The sequence below is a fragment of the Tenrec ecaudatus genome, chromosome 9 (genome assembly GCF_050624435.1).
Source record: "Tenrec ecaudatus isolate mTenEca1 chromosome 9, mTenEca1.hap1, whole genome shotgun sequence".
In the NCBI taxonomy this organism is placed as follows: Eukaryota; Metazoa; Chordata; class Mammalia; order Afrosoricida; family Tenrecidae; genus Tenrec; species Tenrec ecaudatus.
In genome coordinates this window covers 148,376,376-148,398,128 of record NC_134538.1, presented here as the reverse complement: position 1 = coordinate 148,398,128, position 21,753 = coordinate 148,376,376, and the positions used below count along the sequence as shown (strand labels likewise).

Genomic DNA, 21,753 nt, shown 5'->3' with positions numbered 1-21,753 from the left:
GCTTACAGAAGGATGCTCCTTCAGATGGAAGCTCTAAAAGATGAGTGGGAAGCCATCCCAATAAACCCATTTTAGATACAAAAAGAAGAAGAAAGACATTTGTACTAGAACATTCCAAATACTAGAAGTAAAGTAACTTTAGATGACTAGCTCGTCTCTGTTCTTTGAAAAGCAATGTAGAGATGAGTTGCTTCAAACACACATTATCAATAAGATTATATCAGTGTGAAAGTGGAAACAAACAACCATGTTATTGCTGAAGCATGTCTTTTGAGTAAATCTGTTCTCTACTTGAATTGTCTCTTTGAGAAAGTAGATACAATAGTGTTATCTGTGAGGACAGGGTTTTGAGGGGTGGGAGAAAGGTGTGGCCACCTAGAGCTCCATAAGAATTTCAGCTTAGGAAACCCTCTGGGGCCGTTCTGCTTGTCACGTGGGTCAGCTCTAGGGCACCTGGCGAGAAAGACAGCATGGCGTTTGAGAAGTAAATGAATCAGTATGCGTTAGACTGGTACCTGTCATTGTTAAGTTTTATTGTCATCCATCACATTTTTACACCTAGAAGGTGATTGTCCTAATGGCATAAATCTAGAAATCACGTTATTTATTGTCACTTCTTGCTCTTTTTTTCAGATGACCTGTGTAGAGAAAGCAGGAACGGATGAGAAGATGCTTATGAAGGTCTTTCGCTGTTTGGGAAGCTGGTTTAACTTGGGAGTTTTGGACAGTAACTTTATGGCTAACAATAAATTACTAGCACTCCTTTTTGAGGTCCTGGTAAGTAATGACTTTATTGCAGTAGTGCTGCCTTGCCATCACAGCTTCCATAACTCACCGTCAGGGACATAGCAGGGTGTTCAGATTTCGGCACAGTTTTGAAAGCGCAAGCTGCAGAAACAGTGCCATTTCCTTGCTGCAAAGCCCCAAATCAGGGTCTGAGCTTTTTAGTAAACTGAGGATTTAGCTATGTTTTTGAGGAAAGCAGTCGTTTATGTGCAGATAAATGATTTGCATAATTTAGAAAGTACAGAAAAAAGACTAAAAAGTTGTGATCCTCAGCATATCGGGAGACATTTAACAAATCAGAATATGTTCATGTTTGAGATCATTCAGACATAAGGGCATATGCAGGATGAATTTTTCATTTTGTCATTAGCATAAGAAATAATGTCATGATAGCCACGTAATGTATGTCTTCTTTAAACTTTGGAAGTAGTGCTTAGTAGGGCATCCTTCTGCCTTGGAGGACAGGAGTGAGTGCTTAGACTATGACTAGTTTTAGAAGGAGACATAAGGACATCTTTAGGCGTAGATGTTGGAAAGGGCCCTCAGAGAGGTGAGTGACTTTGTCTCGTGCTCATGGAGGGTCTCCTCCTTCCGTGGTGACGATGTATTCGTCGGCAAGGACATGGCGTGCTGGGTCTTCTCTGACAAACTGTTGGCATTTCCCTGTCGGCACGTCCAGCATCACTCTTGCACCAGACTAGGACTTAGAAGTGTTAGGAGGAGGCTGACTGGTTTGCTGGGCATCGCTCTCTTGATACCTCGCCTAGCTCATGGTGATTGTCTCATCTCAGCAGATTGTCTGAAGACTAGCTCTCATAAATACAAGAACACATTTAAATATGCATCTTTATAATCTTTAAGACATAGTAATATATGGAGAACCTTTGAACTTGCTATCCAACTGAAGAATAGGCTAATGGATAATGCATCTAGGTATTCTCCTGATCCTGCCTGTATAGGTTTTTGCTCCCTGAAAATTCTCAGTATCCTTGTTTATGATTATTATTTATTATTCACAAAGAAGCAAACATCAGGTCATGCCTTCACCAAATGTATCCAACCTCTCAACTCCACTCATAGAAGCCTTGACATGTGTCTCTTTAGTTTTACACTGGTTGGTTGGTGACTGTCCTTTGCTGTGAACTGCGGTCCCTCAGAAACGACCTGTGAGAAGTCAGCTTTTGAGGTTTTGTTTGCCAAGAAATATTTTTATTTGCTTTCATTCTTGATGGCTGTTTTGGCTAGCTATAGAGTTGTAGGTTCAGTATCAATCCCTTTACACGTTCAGAGCCCTTGCTCTCGTATCTATTACCATTCATCTTTGCTAATGAAAAGTCAGAGCCGTCTGGCACTTGCTACTTCCTGTGGGGCCATCTTCCCCCCAGTACTGAAGCTCTCAGAACCTCTGGCCTTGGTGTTGTGAAATTTCACAGAGATGTAGTTAGGTAGGTGTGGGTCCTTGGTACTTGATAGCCCTTTTTATTTTGGGTAGTTCTAGAGTATCAGAAAAGGATGGGAAAAAATTTCCAGAGACTAAAATCGGCCAGGAGATACATGATACTTCATTTGGTGGCCCTTGGATGAACAAAAGCAGGGAGCTTAGAGATTATGTGAGTGGCGTGTCTAAGTAAACGGATTGGCTTGCATTTAGGGAAGTAGTTATGCCTGGAAAGATTGAGGGTGTTGTCTTGTGGAAGGCCAAGACTACTGCCTTAAACTTTGTTTCAGAAATGGGATACAATGGTTTTCCTACTACTAGGGTTGCCACTCGGTGGTCATACCTCATACTACCCCGTTCTGTCTCCCAGCAACAAGACAAGACCTCTTCCAACCTACACGAAGCTGCTTCAGACTGTGTGTGCTCAGCTCTCTATGCCATTGAGAATGTGGAGACCAATCTGCCGTTAGCCATGCAACTTTTCCAGGGCGTCTTGACATTGGAAACTGCCTATCACATGGCTGTGGCACGTGAGGATTTAGACAAGTGAGTAGTTGTTTAAGGCCGAGCCCTAAGTTTACCGGCAGGAGGTGGTGGTGGGGAATTGAAAGTCACACTTCATTATTCATCTGTCCTTTGAGGTTCTTAGTGATGCTGGGTAAGTGTACAAGCTACATCCTAAAGATGCTGTGGTCTCTGACCAATGCAGGCGGTGTCATGGAATTACCAGTCATGGAAAGCAGTGCAGTTTTACACATAGTGGGTAAGGCTCTTAAGAATTCGACTTGAACTTGAAAGTACCAGTGCGATAACGGGGAGTTTGATTCAGATGTTTCGATCACTGAGAATATGAATGCCTGTAGGTGCGAGGTCTAGGTCCAGGTGGCAGTCATGAGCCATGCGATACAGCCCAGTGAGACGCGCCAGCATCTTCAGACGGAACATGCCCGTATACTGTCCAGATTACTGATTGATGCTCTCATTTTTTCCACTGCAGAGTTCTGAATTACTGCCGTATTTTCACTGAACTGTGTGAAACTTTTCTTGAAAAGATTGTTTGTACACCCGGCCAAGGTCTCGGGGACCTTCGAACTCTGGAGCTGCTGCTTATCTGTGCAGGACATCCTCAGTATGAGGTAGTGACTTAGTGACTGTGCACGTGACCCCTGGCCTTTGTACGCTTGGGAAGTGGGATCCTTGCTCTTTGTTAATCGGACCACCGGATGCATCCTGCAGTGGAGTCTTCCTCTGCTTCTTGTATTGGATCTGCCCTTCGGCTGTGAATCATTTCTTTCCGGATCCCCTCCAAAACGAAACCACAGCTGTTGTCATTGAGTGGATTGTGCTCATAGGCACCCTGGAGGACAGACAGCCGTCCTCCAGGGTTCCTGAGGCTGTAAGTCTTTATGGAAATCGACTCCCACCTCTTCTCTCCTGGAAAGCCCTTGGTTTATGTCAGCTCTGTGGTGTAGCCTCAATAGGAAAAGGATGGGGCTAAGAAGGTCCACAGCAAGCCTGTAATGTGCTTCCCTTTTTCTGTTTACACACAAGGTAATGTTTATTTGTGTGACATAATCTCATCAGGTTACCTAGACTTTGATGAAACCCAATACCTTTTGAGAAGGAAGTGCATCACTCTATCATAATATTATCATCAGTCCTACGTGCCGGGGACTCCTTTCTGACTCGCGATGGCCAGAGGAGAACGGTGCTCCTGGGGTCTTCGTGGTCACTGCTCCTTTAAATGGGATGCTGTGGATGAATTACTTAAGAACGCGGGAGAATCAACACAACATGAGTCCAAGCCTGAGTTTTATTCAGGGAGCTTTATAGACCATTTGCCTGGTCAGAGCTGTTCTAATTTCAAATAGATACTGAAATTATTGAAGAATTTGGAGAAAAATAATACTTTATTGCCTTAGCAATAATAAAATCTGTCTTACTACATTCCCTTTCCCATGCTGATAACCCTACTTTCTTCTTTCAATCTAACAGGTAGTGGAGATTTCCTTTAACTTCTGGTACCGTTTAGGGGAGCATCTGTACAAAACGAATGACGAGGTTGTTCACGGCATCTTCAAGGCTTACATTCAGAGGCTGCTCCACGCCTTGGCTCGGCACTGCCAGCTGGAACCAGACCATGTAAGCTCCCTTCTCTTTTCTCCTCTTCTCTGCTGAGAGCCTGCTTGTTCCATCCACTGGGCAGCTCGTGCTGAGGACGTCAGCATCAGGGTAATGACCTGTTAGTCCATGAGCACTTGACCACCAGCTCAGAGATGGTCATTTCAAGCCCACCCAGAGGCACTTTGGAACACAGGCCTGGGGATTTGCTCCTGAGAGGTCACAGCCTTAAAAACCTGATGGAGCAGTTCTCCTCTGACATGCAGGCTCCCCAGGAGTTGAAACCCACTCGATGACAGCAGTAACAACAACTTCAGTCTGTGTCGACAGCAGCCACTAGCTGAACCAGTCGTTCATCTCCTGGGGAATTAGCTGGAATTATGCTGCAGGAGGAAAAGGCGCGGCTTTTATGTACAAAGCATCTTCTACAAAAGCCAGATTGGCAGCAAAATCCCTAAACAGCTGTATCTGAAGAGAGACAGCCGTTGGATGTAGCAAATCAATGGACCATTACATAGCAGCTAAAAATAGCTAGTGAAATAAAAAGGATAGTTTATATGCTGAGCGAAAGTAATTAGAACATAAAAGTGTATGCTCTGCTTTTAATTGTGCAAATACATAGTTAGGCTAAAATACAAAAGTGAAATGATGGTGTAACGATGTTGTAAGTTGCATATAATTTTCCCCAACATACATGATATAAAATAGTCCCGCAGAAAACTCGTCAGCCTTTATGTATAGCTTAAAAATAAACAGGTTAGAATTGCCCATGGGCTTCCCACAGTTGTAAATCAGAACAGGTTTGGCCTCAGAATGGCTGGTAGATTCAAACTGCCCCCGTTCAGTCGCTGAGCACTCAACAACTGCGCTACCCAGGGCTGCTGGTGCGCTACGTAATCTCCTCCTCCTCCTCTTCATTCTGAGTGTTGGGTTTAGCCCCATCCTCGCATCTAGGAGCTGATGCTGTTTGTTCCTCTTTACCTGTTTACGATTAAGTCCTAAATGCAAACTTAATATTAGTGCTAATATTCTTCTAGTGCCAGTATCTTGAATCTTTAAGAGACTATACAGACCATCTAGTGGTTTTCATGGTTACTTTTCTCTTTTGTAAACTTTAAGAGCTTAGTTTAGTTCAGTCTTAAGTGAAACTTGCTGTGTTCACAGAAGCAGAGCTCTGGTGTACATGTCTCCACTGGCTAGCTCCCTTCCTTCCTTGTGCTGCTTCCATAGACAACTGCTCTTGCAGGTCGTTTCTTACCCTTGAGTGTCTTGTGCTTAAAGATGTATAGGGCGCTTTTGAAGTTTCCCGTTACCTCGGCTGAGAGCCAGCGTCGTTACTCCCTCGTCATTTCTTACTGCAGTTTCTTGGTCTTGCAACAAGAGGTTGAGCTTGAGTAGCAGTTCTCAAGGACGATCAGGGCTTGGTCCAGTTGCTCAGAGTCCATCATTCTTAGGCATGCCCTCAACAAGATCCCAGTTGGTAAACTTCTGTTTAGTTATAGCCGTTGATCGGACTAGTAACATTTTAAGGTCCATGGAATGTAAACAAACTGCATTTTTACTGAAAAGTTTCAAACAGAAAGGTGACTTTTCTAGTGAGCACTTGCATATCACCATTCATTCTTTACTATCCTAGTTTTCTTATGTATCTGTCTTATGTGTTCTTTTAAAAGTCTAAAATTCTATGTGCTGTGATAATCGTTGATTTGGGTAAACCTTGAACTAAAACTTCAGGGGCTGGATCAGAACAAGGGAGCTGCACCTTATCTAGATACACTTACTACGCTTAACAGAACTTGAGGATTCTCTTTGTGAGATAGAAGGTAGGCCGTACTGGCCTGCCACCCCTACTAAGGGAGAGCCTTAGCTTTCATTCATTGGGCCTCGGTGGCAGTTTCTTCTTGATTTAGAGGCTAATAAAAGCCTCAGGCCGTTAAAACAAATGCCATCTGATTTGAAATTTCAGGAGGGGGTTCCCGAGGAGACGGATGACTTTGGAGAGTTTCGGATGAGGGTATCAGACCTGGTGAAGGATTTAATTTTCCTGATTGGATCTATGGAGTGTTTCGCTCAGGTAAGCCCATTTGGAGATTATTGCCAGTTTTACTGATCACCCTAACTGTGGTTACTTCTGTGTCTTCTGTAAAAGTCCCATCTTATTTCTTCAATCTCAGTGGGTAATGCAGGGGCCTAGCACACTGCCTGGCATATAGTAACTATGTTTATACGTATCTTACAAGCCATTTGCAGTCGATAGATGTTTCATATGAGTCACTCTGTTATTTGCAAATGAAAGGTGTCCCTATTTTTCACGTAGCATGGAAGATCTATAGATAAGCATTAAAGCTCACAAGATACTTCTAGGGAATTGGACTAGGCTAGGAAAAATAGGTTCACTTCCCAGCGTTAATAATTACATATCAATTCCTGGCAACTCTTTCAGTTATTTGGCATTGTCTTTGTCCACACTTGCGGTTAGATTCCTATGCCATTTCATCCCCGAGGAGAAGAGTCACACTCATGTGCTCTCCGTGAGTAACATTCTACCTTGTAAGACATTGGTTGCAACCGTCACCATCCACGGGCATTTATTAACAGTAGCTTAGTCCCAGGTACTTCTCCAATGGCTGAGTCCTATTTTGGCGAGCTCTGGAATCTAGTGTGGATGTTTGCCATAGCCAGACCGAACTAACCTAATTTTCTTCTTGTAAACCAGCTATTTTGTGTATATTTGGGAGTGACGTGATCTAGACACACTGTTAATAAAATGATCACTGTTCTGTCTTGTATTAAAACGTGCTGACTGACCCGCCTACAGAGGATTGGGGTTTCTGGGCACAGCTCGAATGAGCTCCTGAGTCACGGGCAGAGACTCGGCTCTTCTCACACTGGCTCCGGGTCTTGCACGAGTCACTTGATACTCTCCAGACTCCGTTTATACTGTTTTATAAATGGTCGGTGCTTCGTGGGTACCAGTCTTACGGGGTCCTTTCTGGGAAAAGAAACCACAAACATGATAGCAATTAAAATTGAGAAGTAATTAAATAGTGTAAATCTCAAAAATTGCTCATGCTTATTTAGCTGTATCTATTATCCAACTGCTGGAGTCTTCGGTAGACTTATGCCTCGTTACACCCCATAGGTGGATATACTTTGGGAAATTCTTAACTAGAATATCTCTGAGTATTCTGCTTGATCTACTTTCATTTTGGTTAAATCTGCTTGGCTGTGGCATCGAAAGGTATCTCCACATAGCTGCTTTTGAGGAATTTAAACTCTACTACTAGTGTTGCTGGGGACAAAACTACAACCATAGCAGTGGAAAACCAATGTTCAGGTGAAGGCTGTACAGAGCGTACAGATGTTAAGTGTGTGTATGTATTCACTAGTGATTATCTGGGCCAGGAAAAGGCTCGCATGACATGTTGTGTTTTATTCCCCATAATACTCATTTTCTAGGAGCAGACGATAATCTTGATCTACTCTTGGAGCTCTAAATGGGTTTATTTCAAATATTAAATGAGTCGTTGCTTCTAGTTAGTGAGGATGTGCAAAATGAAAATTATAGTATCCCATCTCCGAGGGATACTTAAGTAGACTCAGAAACAAGGGGCCGGATTTATTTTAACTAAAAGGATTTTTTTTGTTTGTTTTTTGGACTTCTGCTCTATTTTCCTTTTAATGGATCCATAATCCACCTCTTCTTCTCTAGTTATATTCCACTCTGAAAGAAGGCAACCCACCCTGGGAGGTGACAGAAGCGGTTCTCTTTATCATGGCTGCTATAGCAAAGAGTGTTGATCCGTGAGTGTCTCATAAGTCTTTTGCTGGAAACTCTAAATATTGAGAGGAAGGAGAATTACACCATTTTTCTCTTATGGTATATGCTTGGAAACCCTTAGCACTTCTTACTTCTCTAGTGCTGTCTAGTCTTCTTACTTCTAGAAGCTAGTCCAGTGTAGCCTGCAATGCTAATGTGCTAACCATGTTTTCCTGAGTTAAAACACTGAATTTCACCCTAGATGCGAGGAATAGAATACAGATTTGTTTTTCCACCCAAGGCGCCCTTGTGAAACTTTGGCTCGATTAAGAATGTGTTAAGATTCTTAAATTGTTGGTGCTAAGTAGGAACTAGTTTGGTCTCATCTACGTTGGTGACCTCCGGTAAGTTATCCTTACAAATGTTGACTGACATGTTCTCTGTACTTCTGTCTAGAAGGGCACTTGTGGGTCTCAGAGAGGCAGGGCCCGGGCACTGGTGCCCGTCAGAGCAGCAGCATCAACCGGGCAGTCACTGTGTGCAGCACTCTCATTGGGCGGGTTTTTGTTTTGTTTTTTAATTATTAGAACTTGATTTGTAATTGCTTAGCATAGAAACTCTTTTCATGATCTTAACAGTAATCCCTAAAGACAGAATTTGTCTTTTTGCCATGAATTTATGCCTGTGAATGAGGATCTGATGAGCTACCGTGTGTGGGGATCGGCCCTGCACGTGGGTCGAAGGTTCAGGCAGGCGTTTGTACGGAGTCCAGTGCCTCCGTCTCAGCAGCTTTTCAGGGCTGCTTTCCAATCCAGGACAGTTTCAAGAAGATAGAGTAGGAGGGTATGGTTTTTGTTTTGCTTTGCTTTTTGATTGTGTACCGTATTATTTTCTCTTAAACCCATTTTAGTATCTTTGGGAACCTTCAGTGACAGCCTGAAAATTATTAAAACCACAAATATGTAACCAATGTGTATAGTTTGAAGAAAGATGGGTAAGATTATTGGCTTTAGTGCCCCTAAGAAACACAGCATAAATGAGGATTGCATCAGTTTGTGTTCACATTTTAAGCCAAGTACATGGTTGCAATTGTTTAATTCATGAAAAGCACTGAAGGACTTATTTAATCCACAAGGAGTGCTCTTGCTCTAACCCAGGATAGTTTCCGTTTCTGGATGAACTTCTTCCACTTTTGGGACGGCCTCCACTCTGCTCAAAATAAAAAAAGAACATCATCCGGAATGCTGGAGCGAGAATAAAGGAAAAGGAATAAATCAATCCTTGGAGCTGTGGAAAGTTGTTAGCCTTCGTTTGCCCTCCTGTTCCAAACGGGGACACCTTTACTTATCCCCGCTTGGTTTCTTGGCCCTCGAGTTAGACGTAGCTGGAGACTTTAGCGGGCCAATCCACACTTCTCTGCCCATGTAAAGACTAGCAGCTAGTACAAAACAGTCGATGAGAATTCTTCGTTCGCGTAACCATTCAGCTACTGAGTGCCCACTATGTGCCAGGCACTGTTCTAGGTGCTGCAGATAGAGGTATAAATAAAATACATTTTTTCAACAACAACAAAGTTTGTCCATGGTAAATGCCGACCTCTCCAATTTGAAGAGCTTCTATTGGATAGCATGATGTGGCATTAGACATGTTACTGTCACTCGGAAGATTAAGGAACAATCTGCTTTCCCTCTTTCTGCCTTTCTCCCATTTTGAGGATTTGGAAAACTCATCCCCATTGTTAAAACTTTTACCCCAAAGATGATTTAGAAAGAAACCCTTTAGCAAAGATACGCATCCTTGCAGCCTGTTTGTTGGCCAGGGTGTAACCGCTGAAATCAGTAACTGTGAGCACTTGCCTTTTGTACCCAGGGAGAACAATCCCACCCTTGTGGAGGTCCTCGAAGGAGTTGTCCGTCTGCCAGAGACTGTCCATACAGCTGTGCGGTACACCAGCATTGAGTTGGTTGGAGAGATGAGCGAAGTGGTTGACCGAAACCCTCAGTTCCTTGGTACGTGTGAATTCTCCGCCCTGCGGCTGCGACTTCTGGCTTGCCCTCTCTGAGACGCTTGCTTTTGCTCTCTGTGGGCTCTTCTCATGGGCAGGTAGAATGCTTCTGGGCACTGAGACCGTCTAGAGTTACTGCTTAGTTGAGACAACATTTACAATGTGACAGGGACTAGATTTTTGCCTCTGTGTCTGTCTTGGCCTGTGGTGTGCTCTTGAACTAAGGACAGCTGCCCACGAGCTACTAGTAAGTTAGAACAAAGGAGGGCCTGTTTTAGTGTTAAACCCACATTCTACTTAAAAACTTATAATCAATCAAAACTAAATAAGTACAAATAAAATGCAGTGTTGGGCTTTACAACCTTTGGCTGCCCTTATTAAAATATTAAAGACATAAAATAATTTCGGAATTCAAAGTAGAATTAGAAACCATTGATTCTAACGTCTTCCTTTTGGAGATGAGGAGATAGACACTCAGAGAAATAAACTACTCTACCCAGTGTCGAGGAACCCCCTGCCATTGAAGAGTGACAGTGTTCTGGGACTGTAACGTGCCCACACCACCAGCTGTGCAAATAGCACTCCGACGTTGGCTGAGCTGCTGGTCTAGCTTTGGGACCGCGGCGTCCACTCGTCTTTGTTTTGTCTGTGATACTTTCTCCTTTTCAAGTGACTGAGGCAGTTGAGGGACCGTGGCTGGGGCTGTTTTCCTTCCCTACTCGGAGCCCGTGTCTGACAGCACATATCGGGCCAAACCCCTTCTCCGCTACCAGCTAAAAAATGACTCAAATGCCTCGTTGCTAATCCTTCTGTGCCTTTTACCTTTCTTTTCTGAACCATTTTCGCAGAGAGAGAAACAGTGTTTTTTGGTGGGTTGGATTGATTCCATGTTTTCAGATTTTGCCCCGTCAGCAGCAGAGCTAGTTGGAAGGGCAGGCTCTTGGTACGACACACCATTCAGCCCCACTCTGCAGTTTCTCCTGCCACCACGTGCCTCAGCAGGCAGACAGAGTGCTGCAGCGTGTCTTGGCCTTCCACTCTAGCATAGTCAGAACCACCGTCCCTCCATCTGGCTGCCATGAAGGGCGACAGAATGGAGGTGTTTGAACAAAGCTGTGGAGTCCAGATCTGATGTCTTTGTTGTTTTTGTTTTTGCTGGATGGGTTATGCTCATCGTTCTAGAAACGGAGATTACAGATTTTAAGAGACTTTGGAATTCTAATTTTTTGACTCCTCAGTGCTTTCATGGTTTGCTCCAAGGTCGGTCTTCCCATGCTCTTGAACCCTAGATGGTTTTCCCTTCCTGCAGAGCAATATTGAGCTTTCTGTAAAGGAGCTGGATCAGTTGAGCAGTTGTAATAAACTTTCTTCTTATACTTGTAAAAGTAAAACAGTGAATTCATTCATCATAATGATGTATAAAGGCCAACTCTCCATCTAAAGACCTTTTGTAACTAGAAAGAAGTACACAAGTACAAGCTTTAGACAGCTGTCTCCGTTCCAATTACAGTAGGCTGGCCCTAATTAAGTACTTCTTCCCCAGTTGGGGGTGGGGGGCAGTGATCTCTCTTTGGGTGTGGGCTCCGTTCACGCATTACCTGGTTCTTAATATCTGGTATGCTCGTTCTGTGGTTTCAAACCACTCTCGAAAGCCCTGAGACCGACCACAGGGACCTGTCACAGGGGAGAAATAGACGAGTGAGGAGCTCAGGGCCCGTTGGGTTGACGCCCAAGGGTTCTTTGGCTTCTCAGAGTGCTCCATGTATCTCAGACGCGTAATCTGTGCCGTTGGGCTTGTTTCCTCAGACCCGGTGCTGGGCTACTTGATGAAAGGCCTCTGTGAAAAGCCCCTGGCTTCCGCTGCAGCCAAAGCCATTCATAACATCTGTGCCGTCTGCCGAGATCACATGGCCCAGCACTTCAACGGACTCCTGGAGATTGCCCGTTCGCTCGATTCCTTCATGTTGTCGCCGGAAGCGGCCGTGGGCTTGCTGAAAGGTAGTGGCTGACATTGGCCCGTGGCAGTCTCCCCTAAGCTGCTGGTTTCTCAGAGCCCACAGCCTAGTCGTAGGCAGTTGTCATGTCAGGAGTGAGTGCTAGTGGAGGCGGCGTTTTCACTCGGGAGGGTGTGCCCCAAGGCACTGCTTTCTCAGAGTATCGGAAGAGGCTGTGTGACGAATTCAAGCTTAGGCCAGTGTATACAGCGCCGACCGACCTACATTCTGTGTGGAGATCTACCTAAACATAGTGCCACCTGAAGGTGGGGGAAGAGTAAAAAGGGAAACAACCCTGATGCCATACTGAAACGGTAAAGGGAGAGTCTCCAGGTAGTGTGCATGGCTCAGTGCCAAGTCGACCCCGAGTCGAGGTTGAAGTCGACTGGAAGCACTCCTGGTCAGCGTCTACTTGCTGGACTCGCTCCGGGGCAGCCCAGAGAGTTGGTGGAGGTGCAGAGGACTAGAAAAACCAGAGAGACTAAGACGGGGGAAAGACTTTGAACCGAGCTTTGTAAACATCCTGGCAATTTTTAAATATTTGAAGGGTTATCTTACCAAAGTAAAAGAAAGATCGGATTTTTACTGTAAGCATTGAATTGTCATCAGTTAATAGGGAAGCCTGTACAGGCACTGAGAAGAGGAAGTAGCTTATAACCAAACTGTCCTTAGAGGTGGGAGTGCCCTGGGGAGGCAGTGAAGCTGGTAGTTGGAGAGGCTTTGGGTGGATGGATCGACAGGTGGCGGTGAGCCTTGGCCGAATGGTGTGACCCTGTGTCAGTGAGTTCCATGCAGTTTATAGCCACGTTCCTTACTGGGCGTTCCCACAGCAAGTCTCCTTTTCCTCGTGTGCGTTTTTGTTGTTTCTTGCCTAGGCATAAATGAGCCCACTGTCATTGAGCCAGCCAGCGCAGGGTTTCTGAACCTGCATATTGATGGTAGCAGAGAGCCTCCTCATCCTTTCCCAGGGCGTAGCCAGTGGATTTGAACCAGTGATCTTATGGTTAGTAGTGCATTGCTTACAAGACAGCACTACCAGGACTCTTAGAGAAGTCCACATGACAACCATAGTGAGCTACCTGGAAGACTTACGCCACTGAGGGCTGGCAGATGTGGAGCAGTACGACTGTGGCTGTCACAGTGTTGTTTCCGTAGTGTGTACGGCTCAAGGGGACCCCACCAGACAGTTGACCTCTGTGCCACCTGGAGCGCTCTTGTTACAGTACAGTTAGGACCAAGATCTCTGTAGTGTCGGCCGCTCTGTCAAACAGCTCATCTTCCGAGGTAAAAGGAAAGATGCCTGAGGTCCATGTTAAAACGAAGGCTGTCTGTTTGAATTAAGACATTGCTAGGGGGGAAAAAAATCAAGATATAGGTTTTCTTATGCAAAACACAGACTTTGACAGTTACTGGGGTGGGAGGCAGGGGAAGCAGTAGCCTAGAGGGTTGGCAGGTGATAAGTGAGGTGAGGGGGAGAAGGGAAAGGAAGATGGTGGAGCCAGGGGGAGAGACAGACCAGCTTTGGGGAGGTTTGAGATACTGTTTAAATTGTTGAATGAAAAAATGGTGGTCTGAAATGTAAACCTCCACTTAATACTCAATAAACTGGTTTAAGCAACAAAGGGGCTTGGAATAGGGAGGGATATTCACATTTGGGGGGAGGGGGCATCTTGACGCCTGTGTCAGGATCTCTTGAGGTTGGCATTGACTTTGGGAAGAGTTTTTTAAAGGCTTTGAAAGAAGACTTCTTTTTCAGAGGGTCCCAAACATATTTGTCCTTTTTCTTCCTTTTTAGAAAAAAAATTACTTGGTACCCACTTGGCAATTAAAAACGTTGGTACTGTAGCCCATAATCGACTGTAAATTGAAGGTACCTGCTTTGGCAGGCCCCTGGGATTGTTCCAAGACATCCTGGTGGCGTGGGTTACAAGTTGGGCTAACGTAACTAACTGCAAGGTCAACAGATCAAAGCCTCTAGCCTCTCCTTAAGAGTAAGACGTGACTTTCTACTCCCACAGAGAGCTACAGTCTTGGAAATGCTAAGAGGCCCCTATGAGTCAGAAACCCTTTGATGGCAGTGCGTTTGCTTTGATGTATTGGTCAGGGTGGGACCAGGATAGCCCCCTTTTGGAACTTCTGCTGTAGACCAATAAGAAGAAGGACTTTCTTATTGCAGTTGCAAATATCAACGTGAAAGCTAGTCTGTAGTCTTCTGCGCCACTTTTTCTTTTTCCAAAGCAACCATAGTTAACAAAATATTGTAATGTTTTAAAAGCTTCTTCTCTGGAAAGAATGGACTCATTCAACTAATCTGTTATGCTTATCATGTAAACCAATGTCTTACCTTAATTTAATATCCCCCCCTTCCCCTTTCTGTATGTTTTGTTTTTCAGGGACAGCACTTGTCCTAGCCAGATTACCGTTGGATAAGATCACTGAGTGTCTTAGTGAACTGTGTTCTGTTCAGGTTATGGCATTGAAAAAGGTGAGTCCACGCCAGTGGATGGGATACCAGTGTAGGTTGTGTATTGTTTGAAAAGACCAAATTAAGTGTTTATAGATGATTGTTTATCAAAGTAGCTGCTTATACAGTTGGCAGGCTTCACTATGTTAGTAATGACCAGGTATAAGATAGAAGAGAGAAGATCCCAGTCATGTTAGCAACCGCAGGTACTGCGTTTCCCTGCTTGACTATTATAAAGGTGTCGACTCATCTTAATCACGTGTTGAATGCATGCAGTAGCCATAGCAATGGGGTTTTAGGGGAACTTGGGGTGAAGATTGTGAAGTTAGCCGAGTGGTTTTAGGAAGAAAGGGGAAAGGGAACTAGAGGCAGCTTTCCTTTCATCTCTTGCGATGGGTCCTGAAGCTCTGGTGATTTTGTGAGGGATGACAGTGGTATCAGAATGAGCAGCATTTGTTTTCTACATCAGGCAGTCACAACCAGGTTTGAATGTACCTGAAAGCCAAACCTGGTGCCATTGAGTTTATGCCAACTCCTCATGACCCGACAGGACAGGTCCTGTGAGTTTTCAAGACTCTTTCCATGAGTAGGAAGCCTTACCTCTTTCCCTCCGAGTCGCTGGTGCTTTCATCCTGCTGCCCTTGACCTTAGCAGTCCCTCGTGGAAGCTGCACCCCCGGCTCCTCGGTCCACACACAGGAGCCGCATGCCGCATAGAGCGGTGTCTGCAGGTCTGATCCCCGTGCACAGAGTCCAACGAGGAAGGAATGGCTGTTTCAGTAAATGAGTTGGAAATGTGGAGAGCAGCAGGGGGGACACAGGCTTGGACAGCTCGCTCACACCATCGCGTGGATGAATGGCAGCTTTACCCCTAAAAGCAGTGGAGGAAATCAAAAGGACGAGAGGAAGCACCATACACTTATTAATTTTTTAATAGCAGTATTAAATTACAAAGACAAGTCCCAAATTAGGGAATATTTAAAGCTTTTATTCCTACAGTATTTAAAGAGCTCCTACAAATGGCTTAGAAATATATTCAAGGTCCGAACAGAAACATGGACAGTGGCTGTCCTTAGGCTTAAGTGGATAGTTCACAGAGGGAACATAAACAACCATCAAAGGTCAATCTTAGTTATAAAAGGAAATTTAGAAACTTGTTTTGTCTCTACCTGACGGTGATGAGATGATGAAAGGCAAGGATTCCTAGTCTTGGTCGGGATGCAGCAACAGGGCAGGAATTCATGTGGCCAGGTGAATAGGGGCACTTAGGCACCGACTGGAAGGGAATCAGTAAAAACGGAGACAGAGTTGGATCTATCGGGGTATGTGTGACAGTGTTTGCTGTAGGTTTGTACCCGGGACAGCTGGGTGTTGATGTCTCTCTGTCTCCTCAGCTGTTGTCTCAGGAGCCCAGCAATGGTATATCCTCAGATCCCACTGTGTTCTTAGATCGCCTTGCAGTAATATTTAGGTAAGAATGGAGACTGAATGCATTGGGTAAAAAGCAAATGAAACCATCGTACATCGAAGTAAGCAAGCATTTTTTTCCTCCTCAAACTTAAAAGTACCTCCTATAGGGTGTTCCTTGTGAGAGACTAAGGAAGCCTATTGTTACCTAAAGTTTGGTAGGCCTGTGTCAAAATGTCATTGGAATTATTTAGTCTCTAGTTTAGTGGTTCTCAAGCTTTGGAACATGCGTCAGAATCCCTGGGGGAACGCACCAATCAATGCCCAGCTTGCTGGGGAATCCCTGGGGGAACGCACCAATCAATGCCCAGCTTGCTGGGGTCCACTCCAGAATGTCTGACGTATTGCATCTTGGGCAGGACCAGAGTTTGCCTTCCTGTCAAATGTCCGGTGATGCTGCTGCTTCCTCTTCCAGAAGCCGTACTTTGAGAGCCAGTACTGGGTGGTGCAAATCACTAATTCTGAGGTTAATCTTCTGAAGCAGAGAGGCACCTAAGGGCAGAAAGGACATCTGAGCACGAGTGTTCCAAAGATCCCTACTGAATTACACAAGGAACCGTTCTGTGTGAGACCCACAGTCAGTCATCATTGCCAAGAAGTTAACGTGGGCTGAACCCGGACAGAGACATTGTGTTTGCTTATTAGTTATTGTCCACATGTAGTTTTCGCTGAGTTGCTCTCATATAATTAGGAGGGTTTTGTCACATGCCATTTTGAGGACCTATAGAAACTCTTATTTTGCAATAAATGAATGAACATCGGTGAGTGACCAGGGATCGGGGTTCCAGGTCGTTGGTGAAATTGATCCACTTTTACTTTTTGGGACTGTTTTCTTTGCAGACACACCAACCCCATTGTGGAAAATGGACAGAGTCATCCGTGCCAGAAAGTCATACAGGAAGTAAGTGTTAGGGGCCCTGCCTGCAGACTCAGGCTTGGGTAGCGGTAGTGGATGAAGGGTCCCAGGCTCACCAGGAGGTCCGTGTGTTAAGGTGGGCAGAATTGCAGTGGGATAAGGAGCCTCTTGTTAGATCCCTTCGAGCCAGCGTTGCATCGGAGCAGGCCCCTGGACACCCCAGCACTGCCGGCTCCTGCACCAGCCCCCCACTGTTGCGTGCAGGCGCGGTGTCCGTCCAGCTAAGAGGAGGGAGGAGGAGAAGAACCTGTGTGGGTTCTGGAATTGCTAGGAGGCCTGATCAGCCACCAGCATGGTTTTTGTCGTGTGTGTGTGTGTGTGTGTGTCCGTGTGTGTCTGTGTGTCCCCCCAGCATCTTTTTGACAAAACCAGTTAACCCTCCATGACTTCAGTTTCCCCATGGAAAGTAGTTTATGAATCAAGAGGCATGTTTTGGGATGTGCCTTTCAGACTTCAGGGGAGAAAAGTACAAAATATTCTGAAGTGTTTAGTACTATCACGTGATACCCTTTCCTTAACTCTGGTCTTTTTGTTCATAATCTTCCAACTTCCTGGAGCTGGCTTTGAACATAGCACCCTCTAGCACACACTAATTCTTGTCATCCTACTCCAGACTTTCTTAAAGAAAAGTATGTCGTTTAGTAAAAATTCAGGCGTGCCTTGTTAGTCTAGAGTTCACTGTGCTTCTCCTTAGATGTGGTAAGTACACACCAAAAAAAGACCAGAGAAAGCCACCCAAACTCACTGCCGTTGCATGGACTCCGACTCCTGGTGACCCTCTGAGTCAGCTTAGACCTGGCCCGGGGTTCCCGAGACCACCTTGTTACAGGAGCAGCTGGCAGTTTTGAACTACTGACTTTGTGGCTCGCAGCTTGGAGCGCAACCACTATGCCACCAAGACTCTAGGATTACACACACACACAGGACAAAATCGAGCCAGATTACAAGAGCCCTTATCCAAAGTTGAATCCACTGCCACCATCATGGAAGCATTCCTGGTTCCCATTCACTTCTCCTGCTCTTTCCCTCCCACTCAGATATGGCCGGTTTTATCTGAGACGCTCAACAAGCACCGGGCCGATAATCGGATCGTAGAGCGTTGTTGCAGGTGCCTCCGCTTTGCTGTTCGCTGTGTCGGCAAAGGCTCTGCCGCCCTGCTGCAGCCACTGGTCACGCAGGTAAGGGGAGTGGTGGAGGGACAGAGGGCTGGACAGCCCTGAGCCAGGCCCTCTGCCAGCGAAGTGAAAGACCTTGCATGGCTGTTACCTGCAGACAGCGAAGCATGCGAAGAGCATGCAGAGTCCTGCTGGTGAGAACAGTGTCTATGAACAGGACTTAACCTGCCCTGTCTACATGGCAGTCTATTCCAGTGTGAAGCGATGTTACAAGAACGACCAGCACCAGTGCCTCTGGTTTTTCATTTCCTTGGCAAAAAGGTGGCAAGTTAAATTCTGCAGTTTCTCGCCTTGGGGTTTTGGTTTTTCTCCTCACAGGCCAGGCGCTTACCACAAGTCTTGCATTTCTCAAACAATAAAGGTGACTTTGACTCCTGCGATACAGAGCTCTGATGTGTGGTTCACTGTCAGGTCCTCCGAGGTCAGAGGCACACGGAGAACTGTGCTGAGCCACTTAGCATTGTGCGTTGCTGTGACTGTGAGCCTGACTACAGGGCCGGGACTAGGGTGAGGCTGGTGCAGTGCCGCGCTGGGCACAGATGTGAGGGAGACAGGATTGTGTAATGCCGGCCCTGCATTTGCTGGGGCTCAGAGCATCGTCTTAAATTATGTGTCTTTGCTGTGAGGAGATCAACTAGCTCCACACCTGCCCTTCCTTGTGGCCAGGCATGTCAGGGGGCTGCTCCCAAGGAGGCATGCACGCTCAGGCAGCACGAGCCCTTCTCTCACACGACTTTCCTCTGTAAAGTGCGTTGTTAGACCAGGGTACACACTTCAGTTGTGTGCAGAATTTTTTTAATTCTTAGTGATCTACATTTACCATATTTTGAATGCATTACACATTTGCATTTAAGACATACCCCACCTTTGATCAAGTGCCTCCTTCATGGCAGTGCGTTCTGGGTCTATGGCAACTTTATTTATCTTTGCTGTGGGAGAGTACCTGCATGACCTTGATGTTGTCCTTTGTTCCTGACCATTACGTGTGTGACCAGCCCAATAGAGTAGGGCTGATACCTTTGGAAGGAATTGTGTTCTGAAGCTAGGGCTCAGCAAGTGACAGCCACCTTTTTTGGTGAATAAAATTTTATAGGGACATAGCCAGGCTTAGTCATTTAAGTAGCAGCTTTGGGCTGAATTTGTGCTGTAGTGGCAGAATTGAGTCACAGAGCGGATGACCAAGGGAGGAGCCCAAAGCCTGTACTGACACAGTTGGCTGTCCCTGCTGTCAGTCATTGACACTGTAGAGTTTCAGGTATGTAACACGGACAGACTCATGCTCATTGAGCTCCAGTGGCATCTGCAGCTGGGGCGGAAGTGTACTCGTGTTCCTCTTCTGTCAGCCCCTACCACGTTCATTGAGTGGCCTCGAGATAAGATCAGCACATGTGTGGTGACGGCGTGTTCAGTAGAGGAGTAAAAACTGTCATCTGTTTTGGGGGGTTGGTGGTGTCAGTTGCCATTGAGTCGACTCTGACTCATGACCGTCCCTTGTGTACAGTCAGTTCTCGCCAGACCTTTCAGAAGCCTCTTGCCAGACCTGTGTGCCACTGCCATTGAGTTGATGCCAATTCCGAGTGACCCGGTAGAATAGGGTAGAACTCCCCCTGTGAGTTTCTGAGACTTTTAACTGTTTACAGGAGTAGAAAGCCCCTTAGTGCTCCCCCAGGTGCCTCTGGGCGGGCTCAGACTGTGGAGTAGTAGTCGTGGTTGAGTGCTTAACCCTTTGTGCCCCAGTGGACTCTCTGGGTAACTCTAAACCACTGAGAATGTGTCAGTTCATAGCAACCCTCTCGACTACACTAGAACTACTCCATGGCGTTTAAAGGCTGCAGCGTGCTACCAAAACTCATTGCCACGTCTTTCTCCATGAACCGACTTCTTTTGCAGCTGAGCACTTAACCCATCGCTCTACCAAACCCTTCCTTTTTTGGAAGGAGGACCAAAAACCCACTGACACCGAGTCAGTGCCAACGCACTGGGACCCTGCATACGGTTTCTAAGGCCTTGCAAAGCTTCGCCGGGGCAGGCAGCTGCATTTTCTACCTCAGAAGAGCTGGTGGGTTTGAACCTTGACCTTTGCTATTCAGTCTAAATCCTACCCAGCAGCACTCGCTCACTGTCATCAAGTCGATTCCAACTCATAGCAGCCTTGTGTAAATCTGAGCGCAACGGTGCCTGATTAATGCCCAAAGTATGTGAGAGGAAGTTTCTCCATCCTTGTTTCTCAGGAGCAATCTAGCTGTGTGTCTTCCAAGAGTGATGTGTTCGCTGCATATCTGATTTTTGGTGTGCTATTTAAGGGACCCTGAGCGGCACAGTGGGTTACAAGTTGGGCTGTTTACAAAAGGTCGATTGGAACACACCAGCCTTTTCACAGAGAAAGACGGGATGCTCTGCTTTTGTAACTGTCCAGCCTCAGTTCTGCTCCATACAGATAGGGTGGCCATGGGTCAGAGTCAACCTGACGGCGGTGGGTGATGCTATTTTGGAAGTGACGTTTTTACAAGGCAAGTGAGACTTTGTTGTCCTAGGCTTCCACAGCCCTATCGTGCGAGCCTTGGCTCAGAGCTTTCTCCTGGACAGATCGCACCACGTTCTCCCAACACTTTGGGGGGGGGGGGGTGATAATGTTCAAGGTTTGGAAGAACTCGGCAATCATTGAGGAGTTTTGCCAAAATTTTCCCAAGGTTTTATTATGTTGCTTTAAAGTGAGGATATCAGCCTCTTCAGAATGTCTTCCTCAAGACAGTTTCTGCAGCTGTCGCGTGCTGTGTGCTCCTTGGCAGATGGTGAATGTGTACCACGTACACCAGCACTCCTGTTTCCTGTACCTGGGCAGCATCCTTGTGGATGAGTACGGCATGGAAGAGGGCTGTCGGCAAGGACTGCTGGATATGCTCCAGGTGCGGTTCCCTGGAGGGGAGTGGTGCTGCCTCGGGCCGGGGGGGCTGAAGACCTACCAGCCTGTCCTTGGCAGTCAGTGCCTCCGATTCTGTTGCTTCCCGATGTTTCTCCCATGCCTGCTGGTTTCCTGATCATAGGTTCCGTTTTCTGAAGAAGTAGAAGCGTCCTAGTTCCTCTCTGGACAGCCGGGCTTGGGAGAACTTCTGCACCAGTGCCAGGATCATTCCAGTGTTCCTGCCTGGTTGCTTAGGTTTTCTGTTGTGTGGGGAGGGAGGGGAGAGGACGGGGTGTTGAGTAGATGACAAATGAAATATCTCTACACGCGGCACGATTTTTGTTAAATTTTGGCCTAGAACAACCAAATGGATTCAAACTAATGGATTATTTGTTTAGCAATTGGGAGGATCTTGGAGTAACGAGCAGGCACTGGAAAAGGCCCCTGGTCCACTGTTTTTTCTCCTAGTCACCTGGGCAAATGGAGTTGTGACCGTTTCCCTTCATTATCTGAGATGTCCTTCATTTCAAACTGATGCTCCAGTATCTAATGCAGACCTCTCCCTCAGCTAGTTTGCTTGTAGTACATAAGTCCAGTGTCTGCTCGCAGAGACTTCTAAAACTTTGAGATGACAACTCAGTGCCACCAACTAACATCTGTGTCCTCTCAATCCTTTCCTGAAATGGGGACTTCAAGTGTGAAACCTTTACGTCAGCTGAGAAAGAA

At 46.0% G+C, this 21,753-nt stretch overlaps 1 protein-coding gene across 1 annotated transcript in view; it reads left to right on the top strand.

Moving 5' to 3' along the window:
- The window catches only part of TNPO3 (transportin 3), a 59,344-nt gene that overhangs the window by 24,496 nt on the left and 13,095 nt on the right, over nucleotides 1–21,753 (top strand). The window contains exons 5-17 of the mRNA XM_075558648.1: nucleotides 634–777; nucleotides 2,595–2,770; nucleotides 3,222–3,360; nucleotides 4,220–4,366; nucleotides 6,312–6,419; nucleotides 8,058–8,149; nucleotides 9,975–10,114; nucleotides 11,917–12,108; nucleotides 14,498–14,589; nucleotides 15,962–16,038; nucleotides 16,875–16,935; nucleotides 17,988–18,128; nucleotides 20,915–21,031. Coding sequence (XP_075414763.1) covers nucleotides 634–777; nucleotides 2,595–2,770; nucleotides 3,222–3,360; nucleotides 4,220–4,366; nucleotides 6,312–6,419; nucleotides 8,058–8,149; nucleotides 9,975–10,114; nucleotides 11,917–12,108; nucleotides 14,498–14,589; nucleotides 15,962–16,038; nucleotides 16,875–16,935; nucleotides 17,988–18,128; nucleotides 20,915–21,031 — 1,626 coding nt within the window. The remainder of the gene's footprint in view (nucleotides 1–633; nucleotides 778–2,594; nucleotides 2,771–3,221; nucleotides 3,361–4,219; nucleotides 4,367–6,311; nucleotides 6,420–8,057; nucleotides 8,150–9,974; nucleotides 10,115–11,916; nucleotides 12,109–14,497; nucleotides 14,590–15,961; nucleotides 16,039–16,874; nucleotides 16,936–17,987; nucleotides 18,129–20,914; nucleotides 21,032–21,753) is intronic.